General features: G+C 45.3%; 1 protein-coding gene and 1 non-coding gene across 2 annotated transcripts in view; one reads left to right on the top strand and one right to left on the bottom strand.

The window, feature by feature from the left end:
• Positions 1 to 1625: 1625 nt before the first annotated feature.
• The window catches only part of APMAP (adipocyte plasma membrane associated protein), a 41761-nt gene continuing 27056 nt past the window's right edge, over positions 1626 to 16330 (bottom strand). Inside the window, exons 4-9 of the mRNA XM_060610595.3 lie at positions 14976 to 15068; positions 12244 to 12360; positions 10854 to 11028; positions 10120 to 10254; positions 9470 to 9662; positions 1626 to 3895 (exon numbers count right to left, since the gene is read on the bottom strand). Of these exons, the coding sequence (XP_060466578.1) occupies positions 3686 to 3895; positions 9470 to 9662; positions 10120 to 10254; positions 10854 to 11028; positions 12244 to 12360; positions 14976 to 15068 (923 nt within the window). The 3' untranslated portion in view covers positions 1626 to 3685. The remainder of the gene's footprint in view (positions 3896 to 9469; positions 9663 to 10119; positions 10255 to 10853; positions 11029 to 12243; positions 12361 to 14975; positions 15069 to 16330) is intronic.
• LOC132672610 (U6 spliceosomal RNA) lies at positions 15516 to 15617 on the top strand. The gene has a single exon (XR_009607596.1). It is a non-coding gene; the product is annotated as a U6 spliceosomal RNA (small nuclear RNA).

The raw sequence follows: 16330 nt of genomic DNA, 5'->3' as shown, positions 1-16330 counted from the left end.
GTCTTAGAACTAAGGCAAACCAGCTACCAAAGATGCCAGTTGGCCGTGGGCCCCCAACCTCAGGCGTCTGCAAATCTTCTCTACTTGGGGAGCCTCAGGGACCAAACTCCAGGTGGAAATGGGACATCTGCTGTTTTATTATTTCCAATCTGCTTTATATACTACACCTCATAGAAAACAATGCTTTAAATAACTCTTACACCAGCCATGGTCACAACAAAAGAGGCTGGGCCAGTGAGCCAGTGTGAGGCTATTCTGATTTTTGGAAGACAAGAGCTGGAATACCTGTGTCCTCCATAGAGATATATCTACCAATCATACTCTCGCAGACGTTTTTTTGTTCTGGCCGCCCCTGAGCAGACCCTGAGGGCACACTGTTTGTTCCATCAATGCACTTTGGCCCTATCAAAGATTTCTCTCCAGACTGACCTGGGAAGGGATGCCAGAGAGCCATTTGGTAGGATTCAAACAGATGAAACTAAACACCCACACAGAGATGGTGTAACTTACTGCAGGGAGCAGATGTCAGCCAGTGATGCCCTGAAGTCTCATCTTGCCAACCCAATTTTACCTGCTGTTTTCAACTTAGAGCTTTACTCTGACTAGGAGAGAATGACTGATACAGAGGGAAGCTGTGACACCATCTAATGTTATTGTCACTGAGAAATGTAAAGTTAAGTACCTGGGATTCTAAGACATACCAGAAATAGGACTGAAGAGAAGAAATACTAATTGCTCAAGGTCTTGAAACTGAGCAAAACCAGTCAAAATTCTAACAGTCTTGCTCTGAGTGTTCTAGCGCTTTCCCCAGCCATGCCTCCTCACTAACTATACACAGACTCTAAGGGATTCAGCTCTACTGTCCCTTCTCCAGGGGTGCAGACAGGCCCCAGCCATGACGGGTGCCTCCCCAACTGCCATGGGGGCCACCTGTGAAGCTTGAAACTATGATGATGCCAGGCCACTCTAGAAGACCAGGAACCCCAGAGGACTCTGATGTGCAGCCAAGGTCCAACCCTTGGGCTGGGCAGTGACCACCAAAAGGCCAGGTCCTGGGAACACCACCCTGCCTCCTCATCTCCCAGCTTCCCCAGCACATTTTATAGTCAGAGCACGGTTTCTGGCCCAGCAGTGTACTGGCCCTGTGTTCCCAGTGACTTTGGGAAAATCACTCCCCCTAGCTTCCATTCCCCTATAAAATGAGGCCACATCTCTTTCCATCAGTAAAAGGTCAGTGTATGTGAAAACCCCTTTTTTTAAAATTTATTTAAAAAGTAAATTAACTGAACACTTTCAGAGAGAGAGAAAGCACTCATTGGGGGAGGGACAGAGAGAGAGGGAGAGAGAGAGAATCCCAAGCAGGCACCATACTGTTAGCATAGCACCCAACACAAGGCTCAACTCCAACTCAGGAACCATGAGATGATGACCTGAGCCGAAATCAAGAGTCAGATGCTTAACTGACTAAGCCACCCAGGAGTCCCTGTGAAAACACTTTCTAAACTACAGACCACTCTGCAAATGCATGTTGATGATAAAAATCTCAAAACAGGGCCTCTGTCATATGAAAGGCAATAAGTGAATCCTGACAGAATTTTTGTAATAGATAATAAAGAAGCACACAATGAATGAATCACTTAATTTAATTTTAAAAGCATGTTAGTAATTCACATTAGTGCAAATCTGCTTCATGTTTACAACAAAAGCACACCACATACTTAAACCTAACAAGGCTATATTTTGTACCTCACCATGGCAAATTACCAGATAAAACACAGCAAATGACACTTTGAGACAGAAAATCAAAATCTGAGTTAAAATCAAGACTCCTTTGCTGAAAACTCTGGAAAGCAATTTACCAGCTTCTCTGCACTGCTAAAAAGTAAGCACTAAAACCAAAGCCCTCTGTTCTCAATCAAGAAGTCAACTTATATATGCTCCTCACATTTAAATTGTTTTTTATGGCATAATGATCAGGCTTTCCCTTTTCCTGTACAGCTGATGTATGGGATGCACCATTATCTACTAAGAAGTATTTAATAATCACTACTCAACTTTCTTTCCTATAAAGTAATATAAATAACATTAAGTCATTCACCTAATACATTCTGCATTGCATCAACTGGACTGAAGCCAATCTCTGACCCTGTGCTACTGCTGCTGCACATAAAGCCATCCCTGAACAGGTAACACCAGATGAGCCAACCACCAGATCCTGCCTGTTTCGCCTAAAATGAGGCCAGCCCAGCACATGGGAGGGGGGTGGCCGCTGTTGGGAAAGGGAACAAAGGGATTAGTGCCAGCCAGTGCAACACCACATAAATGGTTGAGATTTTACCACAGCTATCAATCCTCTTTGAATTTTAATATCATTACCTATTGAAAATATTTCCTTTATTAAGTTACTTAAAACAATTCTAGAGAGACGATCTCCTATGGATTCTCACAAACAGGACAGAAAGGAACAGATATTAGGCCCATTTTGTAGGCTGGAAACAGGAACACAGTATGACATCAACAAGCCCAAGAATAAAGCACTGCCAGGAGGCAATGGCTGGAGGGGCTGCCCTGTGCCCTGAGCCAGCCAGATGGACTGCTTGTCCCTAAACAAGGTCCTGACCAAAATGATCCTCTTATCAGCCCTCAATGGAATCAAATTCCAGTCCCTGTTAACATAATTATATTAGAGAAAAACTCCCAGGCAACACCATCAAAAAAGATTAATCAGCAGAAAAGTCAATTTAATTATCATTATTACATGGGTTCCCCTGACAAAATTAGGACCAATGTACAGGCATACCTGTCAGGAAATACAGCAACTTCAGGCTTGTGACCCTCTAGCAAATGGCACTAGCATGTGCACTATTCATCTGTGGGCCTAGTGGTGAGGAGCAAAGGTATGTAAACAGGACCTGCCTAAATTCTCCCCTGCAGTACCCAGCTGCTGGATCATTCCATCAATGTAGTAAGTGTTCACAGAGAAGAGCCCAGGGAGTCCTGAGCTGCTGCTTCTATGCATTTACTCGGGTCCTTGCCTTTAAATGGTTATAGGGACTCAGGAGTCTTGAAAAGCCTCTGGTTCAGAGTGGGACAGGCTGGAGGGTGTGAGCTATGGAAGGGAACACCCAGGATCAAGGTCCCAAGTCCCACACAACTCTACATCTAGAGTTAGAATATCGCTCTAAGGTCTTTACTTACATAGCTCCGCCCACCAGCCTCAACACATGTTTGCACTGAGCTCTCCTTGCCCTTCCCATGCCCCTCCCCCAAAGACAGGTATTACCCCATTTTACAGTAAAGACACTGAGGCTGGCAGGACAGCCAGTAGCAAAAACAAGATCCTTAGACAGCTCATCTACACTCTATCCACCAAACCTTGAGGCCTGTTATAAGTGTATGAAGTCTCCTAAGTCCTAGAGAATCACTGTACTTAGAAAGGTTTTTTTTTTTAACAGAATATAGTTTAACATGGACTTATCCTCCCTATGGCAAATTATGCTTCCCTCTAAATGCAATGTCAAACCCAGGGGAGAGGTATGCCACAGGGGCCCAGACATCCACAGGGTCTCACTGTCCACTTCCAAGGACTGGCAGGTGCAGGTGGAAAGGGCTGTGTGCATGGTACCTCCTGGAATAGGAGTAGTGCCCAGTGTGAGGACTCCTGGCACAGCCACAGTCAGGCTGGCTAAACAGACTGAAGGTTGAGTCTGCAGAGGAAGGGGGCCCTGAAGGAGCCCAGGTATAGATGCCCATCATGCTCGTGCACTTCACTGATGTAGGAGGCCACCTGCCCGTCGGGATCGTGCAAGCTTCTCCGGAACGCCCCGCTGTCGCTGAGTTCTAGAACAAGGCTGTACCGTGGCACAAACTTCATCACAGTCTCCTGACTAAACAGCTGGGAAGGAAATGGCATGAGGAGAGGTTAGCTTCTGACCAAGGGAGTGGTGTGAGCAGATCCAATTTGCTAAAAACAAGACCAAAGGCCCAAAATGGAATCACTTATGCTCAGTCCCACATCACTAAACCAGATCTAACTTACTTACAGTTTGGGCTCTCCCAGAAATAGAATTTTACATGAGTCAATCAGAAATCTCCTGATCAGCACTAGCAAGGTAATGTGCCTGACAGACCCCTTCCATCCCCTAAAGGAAAACAGCCCAGCAATAATCAACCTGGGTTTTTTTGTTTTTGTTTTCCCAGGGTAACCCCCTTGGTTCCCACCTCTTCCTGCCCGGAAGTCTTTCATTTTGTACAGTTCCTCCAAACTCCTATCTGCTCGACTAGATGCTGCCCGAATCAGGAGTCACTGATCAAAGCCAATAAGATCTTTGACATTTACTCAGTTAAATTTTACTTTTAACAGATGCCACAGCCACTCGCCATCTCATAAGGACCCAGCTCTTCCAGTGACAGGGAAGCCACATAGAATAAACCAGCTCCCTGCCCTTGGCACAGGACCTGCCACCCCACAGGCATCCCCCACCTCTGCCCCCATGCAGATCAGGCCAAGGAGCCTCCTGTCATGTGCACCCAGAGGCAAGGCTAGCCCAGCACAAGGATTACAGCTTTCTAACAGCCCTCTGCATGGTACCCGCTAGACCCAATGCAGGCGCTACTCCAGACAACTCAGCTGAACCCAGAGAAGGGTTCAGGGCTCCCCACATCTGACGAAGACACAACACTGAAGCCAATGCCCAGACTGACATGGACTCCACCACAGCTTAACCAGAATGAACGCCAAGCTCTCAGACTAAGTTTAACACATTTCTCACATGCAAGGTGCAAATGATGGAGACATGACAGCAGTTTGTGTTGATGAGGAAAGACCTGGACAAGTTAAATGAGCATGTCCCTGCCCCCTGAGCCCTGGCAGCTCTGCTCAAGGCCAGAGTACAGATGGAGGAAAACCCCTCCATGCTAAGCAAGGCACCGTCTAGCAGCCTCCTGACTCAGCCAGGTCAAGGGCCACATGGGGCTACTGAAGGGTTTTAAGAGCAGAGAAACCAGAGGGTGAAATATGAAATTTCTGGCAGAGCAGGACACTAGGGAGGAAATGATGCCAGTACACGACTGCATAAGGCCAATGAGCGCAAATTAATAGGCAGATGTCTACCTCTTTTTAATTTTTTTTTAATGTATTCATTTTTGAGAGAGAGAAAGAGACAGAGTGAATGGGAGAGAGGCAGAGAAAGGGAGAGAGAAAATCCCAAGCAGGCTCCGTACTGTCAGCACAGACATGGGGCTCGAACTCAAAAAACCATGAGATCATGACCTTAGCCACAACCAAAAGTTGGATGCTTAACTGACTGAGCCACCCAGGCGCCCCTATCTACCTCTTAATGTAAGGGGAAACAGCCAAACAACTGTACGTGTCCAGTGGATAATGTCTCCTAGACAAAGGAGAAACCTTGCAAAGGTCCAAACAGACATACAAGTTGACTGAGTTCTAAAAAGTTTTATGGCAACCAAAGTTACATTATAACTTAAAACACTCCATAAGACTTCCCATGGCCTGTGAAATGCCATCTCACTTCAGTGTTAGGTCCTCCTTTTCTGCTCTATCTTATCCCTAAGACATCTCACCCTCTCTCTTTGGTTTAAGTTGCTTTCCCAGAAAGCCCTCAAATCTTCGCCCCAATTTCTAACCCCCAGTGCTGAAACTTCCCCACCCAGACTTTCTAAAAGCTCTTCAAACTCAACAGACTCCCCAGCAGAGGAGACCAGGCCCCTGACACCAGCTGCTGATGCCAAGAACCCTGCCCTCATGCCTGATCCCTTCTCTCCAAGCCATACAAGCCGGGCTCCATGGGGTCTTATCATGTGTATGCACCTCCCACCCCAGGCTCTGCCTTACCACCCTTCCTGGCTGCCGCAGCCTCCTCCACGCCAAGCTCCTCACAGCCAGTGGAGCTATGCCACAGGCTGCTCTCCACACAGCAGCTTCAGTTGTCACTTTAAAATTTCCTTTGTGCTATATCACTCCCCACCCAAACAATTCAGTCAAGAAGTGACTTGTGAAACCCAGCAGGGTAGGTGTGTGCAGAGGCTGGAACCACAGAGGCCTAGACCAAGAGTCAGTCTTAGCAGGGTGAGGGACAGTCCACGCTGGGGGTAAGGAGAGGGCAGTGGCATGAAGCAGGGCATCAGAACCCAGGCAGGGTGAGACATGTTCCTACAGTGGGGTGATCAGGCACAGGCTGGCAGAGCTCAGGCAGAGTGAGGAGGGTGTTTGCCTGGGGACGACTTGGTGCAGGTACCAGAGTCTCTGAGAGAAAAGGCAAGCCCCTCACATGGCTGGGAGGAGGAGGAAGGCCCAGTGTAGGATGCTAGAGCTCTAGCAGGACCCATGATGGAGGGACAACGGTCAGATTGGTGATGTCTGGGGAATCTGATCAAATAGGTAGGAAAGATAATAGGATCTAGGTTTCTTACTACTAGAAAAGGGAAATACAAATACGGAAGTGGAGAAAACTAGAATAAATCCTGTGGTATGAGACTGGAAGCAGCAATACCAGCATTACTTACCAGCATCAATTTAAATAAACAGATGGCAAATAAACATGTGTGAACATGTGTACATACACTGTATATACAGTTGACCCCTGAACAACACCAGTTTGAACTACAGCAGGTCCACCTATATGCAGATTTGTTTTGATAAATATAGTGCTGTATATGTATTTTCTCTTCCTTACAATTTTAACATTTTTTTCTCTAGTTTACTTTATTGTAAGAATACAGTATATAATACATATAACACATAAATTATATGTTAATCAATTGTTTGTTATCATTGAGGCTTCTGGTCAACAGGCTGTTGGTAGCTAAGTCTTTGGGGAGTCAAAGGTTATAGGCATATTTTCAACTGCACAGGGGCCAGTGTCCCTAACCCCCATGTTGTTCAACAGTCAAATGTATTGATAAATGTATGAATACACATGCATATATTCCCTGGTTTTGTCTATTGAGGGAGCCTGGTGGCAGTGATACACCAAAAGCAATGAGCACAAGCAACACCAGATCCCCTCTAGAAGGAACCAGGGCTCCTTGGAGAAATGGTTGATTACAGAGCTGGAACATGGAAAATACAAGATGAGCCTAAACACTGTATGGTGCCAGAAAGTAAGGAACCACTCCAAAAATGTTAGGAATATGTGCAAAGGTCAGGGAGCCACACTGAAGGGGCTCCCACTGGCCATAGCCAGACAATTTGAGCCTCAAAATAAATAATGATAGTAATAGACTATAATCCATTGAATAAAAAAGACAACCATGAGATCATACCAATGTTTACTTATTTAGAAAGTACTTCTTCACAAAATATGTGTTAATTACTAGTGGAAAAGGAGTGACTTCACAATGGAGAAGCCTGGCATTCACCACAGAATCAAGTGGCCAACACTGCCACCACCAGCATGGGACAAGCTGACATCATGTGCCTCCTCACAGGACACACTGAGAACACAACTTCACTTCATGGTCTTCCTGCCAGAGATGCATAACCTAAATCTAATCATTAGAAATGCCAGATGACCCAAATGGAAGTATACTCTGCAACATAACTGACCTGTAATTCTCAAAAAGATCAAGACTAAGGCACTGTTCCAGACTGAAGGAGAATAAAGAGACGTGACAAGTCAAGGCCACTCCTTGTCCTGAGTTGAATCCTCTGTTACGACATCACCAGGGTAACTCCCAAAACTCAAATGGGGTCTGTGGATTGGATGGCCACCACTATCCATGTGAGTTTCCTGTTTCAGTGGGTGGTCATGGGGAGAATGTCCTTATTACAGGAAAATCACAAAAGTAGCTGAGGATGCAGGGCATCAGGTCAGCAACTTATTGCAATAGTTCAAGGACAAAAGTCCTTTGCTGCTCTTCTAAGTCTGATACTGTCTCAAAACTAAAAACACAGAAAAACTAAAAACATACCAAAATCCTCAATGACTTCAATCACATTTAGAATAAAATCTAGCCTCTTTTTCACATCTGCAAGGCCTGTGGTCCTCTCCCATTGCACTCAATCTGCTGTCTCTGTGGCCACACAAAGGTGCTGAGCTCTCCCGCACCAGGAACATGTGTCACCACTCTGGCTCCTTCTCATACCTGTGGTCTCAGCTCCCTGAGCACACATCCTTCCACAGTAATTCTGAGAGCCTACCGTGTGCCAGTGTTCTAGGTGCTGCAAACACAGGAGCGAACTAAAGATGCAGCATGTGTTCTGTCATGCGAAGAAACAAACCACCACCCCCATCACCACATCACATCCTTGCTGTGGGAAGACGGACAGGCACAGAATTGGAGTACTCACTACAGTCAGTACGGGTATTATGTGCATATTCTCATTACATTTTTTCAGTACCTAATGAAATAGAACAATGCTATTATTCTTTCCCCTTGAAAGATGGAGGAATTGAGGCAGAGAGAGATCATATCATCTGCCCAGGGTCCCACAACTGGTCTGGCCTTCTTCAAAACTCCCGTCCTTCCCACCTCACTATTCTGCCTCCTCCTAGGTCCCAGTAGGAACAGATGGTGGCTCTGGAACCAACAAAGTGAAGAGGAAGAATGTGTTATTTCTAAACAGATCAGGATTATCCACAGTGACACACTGAACTTGGAACAAAACCAAAGGCCATGGGCCAGCCCGACAGAGCAGGTACCCACAGCCCCTCAGCAGGGCCCAGACACAGGGCCCAGCAGTACAGAGACTCAGTAATTGCTGCCTAGTACCTTTCAGGGCCTTAAGTTACAATTATTTTAACATCTATTCAATATTCAATATCCAATATCAATTTCAAACATCTATTCGGTCTGTGAAATGGAGCTTGTTAGAAATGAAGGTTTCTGCATGATGGAAGTACCTATATCAGCAGGTTGCTCATCCAGTATAAAACATATAGAATTACACTGAGTACATTTCATGGAACTCACTGGGGAGAAAGGCTTTTGTAAAGGATCTGTGGCTGGCCATTGGTGGGGGTAGGTGATTTTTTTTTTTTAATGAAAAAGTTTGGTTCCTAAGAGGTCAAAGGTCAAGATCTGGTACAGGGTACAGGAGAGATCGGGATGTGAATGACAGAAAGTTCCAGAAGGTAGGAGGACGCAGGGTGGGATGGGGCCGAGGTAAGTGTGTGCCTGATGACCATTTGAGAAGCAGCAGTATGGTCTGCAGGGGCCCCATATGAAGGCCTAGTTGCAGGGTCTATGGAAAGGGGAGGTATGGAGGGGGCAGGCATGACTGACAGACCATGATGGTGAGGTGACAACAAAACCAGAAGGAAAACATCAAAGGGTTCAAATGTTTCAATTTACATTTCAGGCTGAATAATAAAATATGTTTTAAAGAAGTCACTAACAGTACTAAATATGATCAGAATGAGAATTTTTAAAGCTGCGAAGGTCAAAAAAAGATCGTAATTAGATGCATTTTCATTTTGTTTTTTGGAATTGTAGTTTTCATACTTACCTTAAAAATCATTCTTTTAATATAGGGTCTCTCAGATAAGAAATCCAACATAGAAAACCCAGGATTGGAGCGAATAGTCCCCATGCCGACCCAGTACCCGCCAGAGCTGCTAGGTCGGATGTTGTCTGGAAATCCAGGCAGGTTCTCCACGAACAGATCAGCCCCTCCCTTCATCAGGCCAGACACGTAGAATCTGAAAAATTCACCCAAGCAGGTAGTGAGCAGTAGCCCCCGAATTTATGGAAAAATTTTAGCCAAGCACCAAAATTGTCTTGGTTCCAATCAATTTATGGAAACAACTATAAACCTGTCCATCATGAACAAAAGCACAGCTGATGACAGGGGCCCCTGCCCTGGGCCCAACTAGATGCAGTTGCAGGGAGATGGCCCACCTAATGGATAAAGGGACCCAGGATGCATGCAACCAGCATTAAATTGAGACTCTCCAAAGCTACGACTTTTCAAGCAGGGTGAGATGGGGGAGAAGGAAAATGCATTCCTGAATTTTACTGCTTTCCTTATCACACAAAAGAGAAGGTAACCTGCCGCATCTCAGATCACGTAGGTTGATGTCTCCCAGCCCATCCCAGGCCAGGCCAGGCCACAGTGAGCTCTGGCCATCCCGACAGCTCAGTGGGTACCGCACGTACCTTCTTATCCTTGCCATTGTTGTCTCGGCCACCAGGACAAAGTCCTCTGCAGGAGAAAGCTGCACTCCGTTGGGGAACCGCAACTGGTCCAGTAAAACCTTCACTTCCTGGGTCTTGGTGTCATACTCTAGCAGGCTGCAGGGCGCCAACAGCTAAGACTCACGTGGGAGAGTCCGTGGCCTTGCCCCATTGGAGCCTTGCTCCCCTCTGAGCCTGAGGCAGAGGCCTGCAGAAGGGGATCCTCCTTACGCTGCAGTGACAAGGCCCCTGGTGGTCCTCTGCCCAGACCTGGCTCCAGGCTGCCCCTGGAGGCCTTCCCATCTGAAGCAGACCCAGGCATCCTCTTCCTGAGAACCCCCTAGTCAGTTTTCTCGCTGAGCTGGAATCTGGCTCAGCACCAGGGAGGGCCCCCATGGCTCCAGCCTCACAGGAGTTCCCCTTTGGAGGGATGACCTGAAACCCAGGCCAGCCTGCACGGTCCTGCCTAGAGTGCCAACCGACCACATGCTCAGATGGACTGGCTTGTTTTAATTTCATTTTTCAAAGAGAAAGTGTGAACATCTTGCTCTGTTGTGTTGCATCCATCACCCATTTCCAGAAGCCATTAATGTCCTACCTCAAAAGCTCAATATTATGCTCAGAAACACTCCAATGACTCCCACAAATAAGGTCTGTGAAGTCACCCTGCCTGACTGATGATCTCACCGAGCAGAAGATCTGAAATAAACACTCACCGCCCATCATCTGTTCCCTCCATAACCAGAAGCAGGTAATCTCGTCTCTGCCATTTGCTGCTAGAATCTGTAAAGTAAATCTTCCTCCCATCCTGAGTTACTGTAAGATCATTCACAAAGGACATTTTCCTCCCCTCTATCGGTGTCTCAGAGGAGAGCAGCAGCTTCACCTCACCTGACATAGGAAGGAAGAAAAGGAGGGAGGGAGAGAAGACCTGTTTTCATTCCAAGAAATTGTATCTCAACGATCTCAAAATATTAATCAGCTTACCTGATTTAAAAGGAAAAACTAAAATGAGCTTCTCTCACATGCCAGTAAATTTATTCCCTTACAGTTAAAAACCAGTGTTTTCCTTTCTTTCATCTGTTAGGTGATAAATTTTTTTAAACTAACTTCATTAAAGGCAGAATCCTCCCTCTAAGGATGAGGACCTCTTCCTTTTATCAAGACAAACTGACTTTTAAAAATCTGTTATGAGTCTTAGGGGCGCCTGGGTGGCTCAACTGGTTGAGCATCCGACTTCAGCTCAGGTCATAATCTCATGGTTTGTGAGTTCAAACCCCGTGTATCAGCACAGAGCCTGCTTTGGATCCTCTATTCCTCACTCTCTGTTCTTCCCCCATTCTTTCCCTCCCTCTCTCTCTTTCCCTCCCCCTCTCCCCTCAAAAAGAAAAAAAAAATAATAATCTATTACAAGTCTTAGACAAAAGGCAACTTTCTTTTCATTTGCTTGAGAGAAATACAAAATGTTCCATTCACCTGGTTTTAAGTAAAGAAAAGAAATAGTGATGGTGGTAAACTTTTAAAAATAGGAAAACAACCATTTATGGAATGATAAGCTCTCTCTATGTATAATCTCATTTAAACCCTCACACGATCCCACAAGGTAGGCACTACCATTAGCCCTGTATCATGGATGGGTAAACTGCACAGAGAGGCTGAGGCAGCTACATAGTCACACAGCCAGCAAACAGGTCCCAGTTACTACCCACGATAACAAATTCCTCCATCATACAAACTCCCCTGCTGAAGCACATAGAGAAAAACAGGAGGAACAGGTGGACAAAGAACAAATGAAAAGACAGACACAGAAAACAAACAGACGAGATACAGAGAGGCACAGAAAAATAAAGATAGAGGAGTTCTAACTTTTTAAGGATAAGATCCTGCAGCTAAAAAACAAATAGGAAATTAGGATATATGACAAATACCATCATGTAACTGATACATGATACACGTAGGCATTACTTGCAGTACTATTCAATGAATAAGAAAATAATACAAAGTTTCCAGTAGACTTACTGAACAAATATCATTAAATCCACTTATGTACATATTGTTTAAAACATCTGAAGTCACCACAGAAGGAAATAAGACATTGTTACGTACGTTTCCATGGATTTACTTCAAATAGTCCCTTATACGCATCAGCCACAAAAAGGGTTCCATTGGGCCCTGCTCGGATGCCCAGGGGCCTCCCACAAGCAGGCTCATCATCTCGGGTTTCTAGAGAAACAAATGGTAGGAATCAGTGGCTGGTCCCAGGTTCTACCTGTGTCTCCAAGTATCTCATCCATCCCCTACTAAATATACGTCAAGTTGTTCAGAACAAAAAAGACCATGGCTTTAGAGACAGATGTATACCCTAGCGTTCCAGCCCCCTCAGAACTTATGACAACTGTCTGGTGTATCCAGAGAGACCAACTGAGAACATGGATCTGAACATATGAACAACAACTGGTACCCGAGAATCACATTCATATCAGCATCCTGAGACTTGGACAGTTAACTCAGGGACATCATCAGGACCCAGGCCCCAACTCTAGAACCCCCACCCCGGAATCTCAGGAATTGTGAGTTTAATCCCAATAGCCTGACCTGAACACTGTGCCCATCTATGGCACTGCCAGTTGTCCCTCTACCTGGCTTAAAGTAAGAGCTACTATTTTAATACCTATACCTTTTTAAAACCTGAGGCAATGCATATTTATTGCAGTGGTGTTCACTGCAGGGTTCCTTATGCAGAGGCACTTACTGCAAGGATTCTCACTGCAGGGGTGCTTATGCAACATGCTTACTGCAGGGTGCTTTCTACAGGGTGCTATCTGCCGGGTTGCTTTCGGCAGGGTTGCTTTCTGAAAGGTGCTTTCTGCAGGGTGCTCTCTGCAGGGTTGCTTACTGCGGGGTGCTCACTGCAGGGTTGTTTACTGTGGGGTGCTCATATTGCAGAGTTGTTTACTGCGGGTTGCTTACTGTGGGGTGCTCACTGGGGGGTTGCTTACTGCGGGGTGCTCACTGCAGGGTTGTTTACTGCGGGGTGCTCACTGTGGAGTGCTCACTGCGGGATTGCTTACTGCAGGGTACTCACTGTGGGGTTGTTTACTATGGGGTACTCACTGTGGGGTGTTCACTGCGGGGTTGTTTACTGCAGGGTGCTCTCTGCAGGGATGCTTAGTGCACGGTGCTCACTGTAGGGTGCTCACTGCAGGATGCTCTCTACAGGGTTGTTTACTGCAGGACGCTTACTGCAGAGTGCTCTCTGAAGGGTTGTTTACTGTGGGGTGCTCACTGTGGGGTTGCTTACTGCAGGGTGCTCACTGCAGGGTTGTTTATTGCAGGGTTGCTTACTGCCAGGTGCTTAGTGCAGGGAGCTCACTACAGGATCACTTGCTTCATGGTACTCTCTGCTGGGTCGCTTACTGCAGGGTGCTTAGTGCATGGTTACTTACTGCAGGGTGCTTTCTGCAGGGTTGCTTACTGCAGGGTACTCTCTGCAGGTTGCTTACTGCAAGGTGCTTTCTGCAGGGTTTTTAAGGGTTGCTTACTGCATGGTTGCTTACCGCAGGGTGCTTACTGCAGGGTTGTTTACTGAGGGGTGCTTTCTGCCAGGTTGCTTACTGCAGAGTACTTTCTGCAGTGTACTTAGTACATGGTTGCTTACTGCAAGGTGCTTTCTACAGGGTTTTTAAGGATTGCTTACTGCAGGGTGCTTACTGCATTCAGGATTGCTTACTGCAGGGTTGTTTACTGCAGTAAAGGGGTGAGGGGTGCTTACTGCAGGGTGCTTTCTGCGGGGTGCTTACTGCAGGGTGCTTACTACAAGAATCCTTACTTCAAGACACTGACTGCAGGATCACTTACTGCCAAAATATGGAATGGAAAAGGCAGGTTAAAAAACTGGATATACAGTATGATTCCATCACAAAACCAGAGTATCTGTGAACAGAAAGATATCTGAAAAGCTATTCACTAGAACGTTAACAGTTACATCTGTGAAAACTCTGAGATGATTTTTACTTCCTTCTTTGTACCTTTGTGTTGTTTGCATTTCACAATGAAAATGCATCATTTTTACAAAAACATTCTACCTATTGAAAACAATAACTAGGGGTACCTGGGTGGTTCAGTGGGTTAAGCGTCCAACTTCGGCTCAGGTCATGATCTTGCGGTTTGTGGGTTCAAGCCCTGAGTCAGACTCTGTGCTGACAGCTCAGAGCCTGGAGCCTGCTTCAGATTCTGTCTCTCCCTTTCTCTCTGCCCCTCCCCCACTCACACACTAACTCTCTCTCAAAAATAAACAAACATTAAAAAAAAACGATAACTAATAAAAAAATCTGTGGGTTATCAGTTTTTAATGGTGAGATTCTTCTACTCTCATTTCCCAAAAACTGAGTGACTTCAGGGTGTTTTGACTTTGAATGACACTGCTGAAATTCCTGGGAAGCTAATGTAGGAATGACATTTAAACCTCCAAGTAACAACAGAGCCAACTGTGCTTCCACAGCAGCACTGTGACAATGGCTATAATCTTCTCCAAAGTTAACCTCAAGGATGAACACAGGCCACTATGGAATGGCAGGGGGCGGGGCCCATGTGATAACTGGCAGGTGCTAAGGCCACTGCCTCGAAGAGTAACAATCAGGTACAGTGAGGTCCAGGGACCACAGGGCAAATGAAAAGCTGATGGTAATGCCCAGGTCAGGTTTGATCTGCCAGGTGGTCAGGGGCTCTTTTTTCTTCAAGGGTGAACCTGACTTCTAGGGAGAGTTAGTTCCACACAGTCATTCAGCACTTTTCTCAGTAACAAGAGACATGTATCAGGGGGACGGTCACTGACTTACTGCATGGGCCTGAACCAAAGCGGGCAATGGTCTCTACTTCACCATTTTCAAGTTTTACGATCCGGCCATCTGCCGTACCAGTAAACATCACATCTGTTTAAAAAAATAAAAAGGAATAAGAGAGTTACTAGATTAGCCTAAGAACTGTCATAGCCTTCTACAACAGAGGTGGTTTGTTTGTATTTTTCATCTCTAGAGAGAAAATGGCAGTTCTGAAGATGAAGAAGTTGTCTGAGTCCTTAAAAAGTCCTTAAAGCAAGCAAGCAGTGATAAAACCACGGGGGCCTGGGGCCCAATGTCCCAGGTATGTGGGCTTGAACCTGACGTTGGAGCAAGGGTGCAGCCAGCAGACACCAATCTGAAAAAACAAGTGAGGATTTTCTACTCTCAAAGGAGCAAGGACTCACAGGCTGACTCTTAGCACTCAGGGGCATATGATCATGTCCGCCTCCAGTGAGTGTCTGCTGCTGCGTGGATTATATCCAACTGAAGAGGAAGAACTGCTAGAAAGTCGCTCGGGATAAAACTAAAGCACACTGAGTGCTCACTTCATCAGCACATATACAATTGGATCAATGCAGAGATTAGCATGGCCCCTGTGCAAGGATGACACGCAAATTCATGAAAACACTCCATAGTTTTTAAATGTATACAGGCAAACTCTAGGACAACCACTAAAACAATTATTTAGAAAAAGTATAATTGATATGCTAAGCAAGAAGATAAAATGGAATCATAAAAATGGTCAATAAAACTATAAAAGTAGCTATACTTGTGGTGAATATAGCATAATGTATAAAATTATCAAATCCCTAAGCCGTACACCTGAAACTAATGTTAACACTTTGTGTCAACTATACTAAGACAAACAAAAAAATATAAAAGGCAGAAAGAGGGTGAAGACAAAAACAGGAACAAACAGAAAACAGTAATGATTATGGTAAATATTAATCCAACTATATAAATTATCACTTTAAACATCAATGGTCTAAATATACCTATCAAAAATACAGAGACTCTCAGAAGAAATCAAAAAACAAGACCCACTACATGCTGTCCACAGGAAACCCACTTAACATATAAAGATACACCAAGAAGAAGATATACCAAGTCAAATGTTGACAGAGCCAACTTCAAAGAAAAGAATATTAGGGATAAAGAAGAACATTACATATAATAAAGGGTCAATCTTCTAAGAAGACATCACAAGCTTTAATGTGTACGTGCCTAATAACAAATCATCAAAATCCATGAGGCAGCACTGATAGAAATGCAACGACAAAGAGATAAAAACACCATAAGAATTGAAGACTTCAGCATCCCTCTATATCAGAAATGGACAAGTCCTGCAGACA

Source organism: Panthera onca, chromosome A3 (genome assembly GCF_046562875.1).
Source record: "Panthera onca isolate mPanOnc1 chromosome A3, mPanOnc1 haplotype 2, whole genome shotgun sequence".
Classification (NCBI taxonomy): Eukaryota; Metazoa; Chordata; class Mammalia; order Carnivora; family Felidae; genus Panthera; species Panthera onca.
The sequence above is the reverse complement of the archived record's forward strand: the minus strand, read 5'-3'. Positions and strand labels throughout refer to the sequence as shown.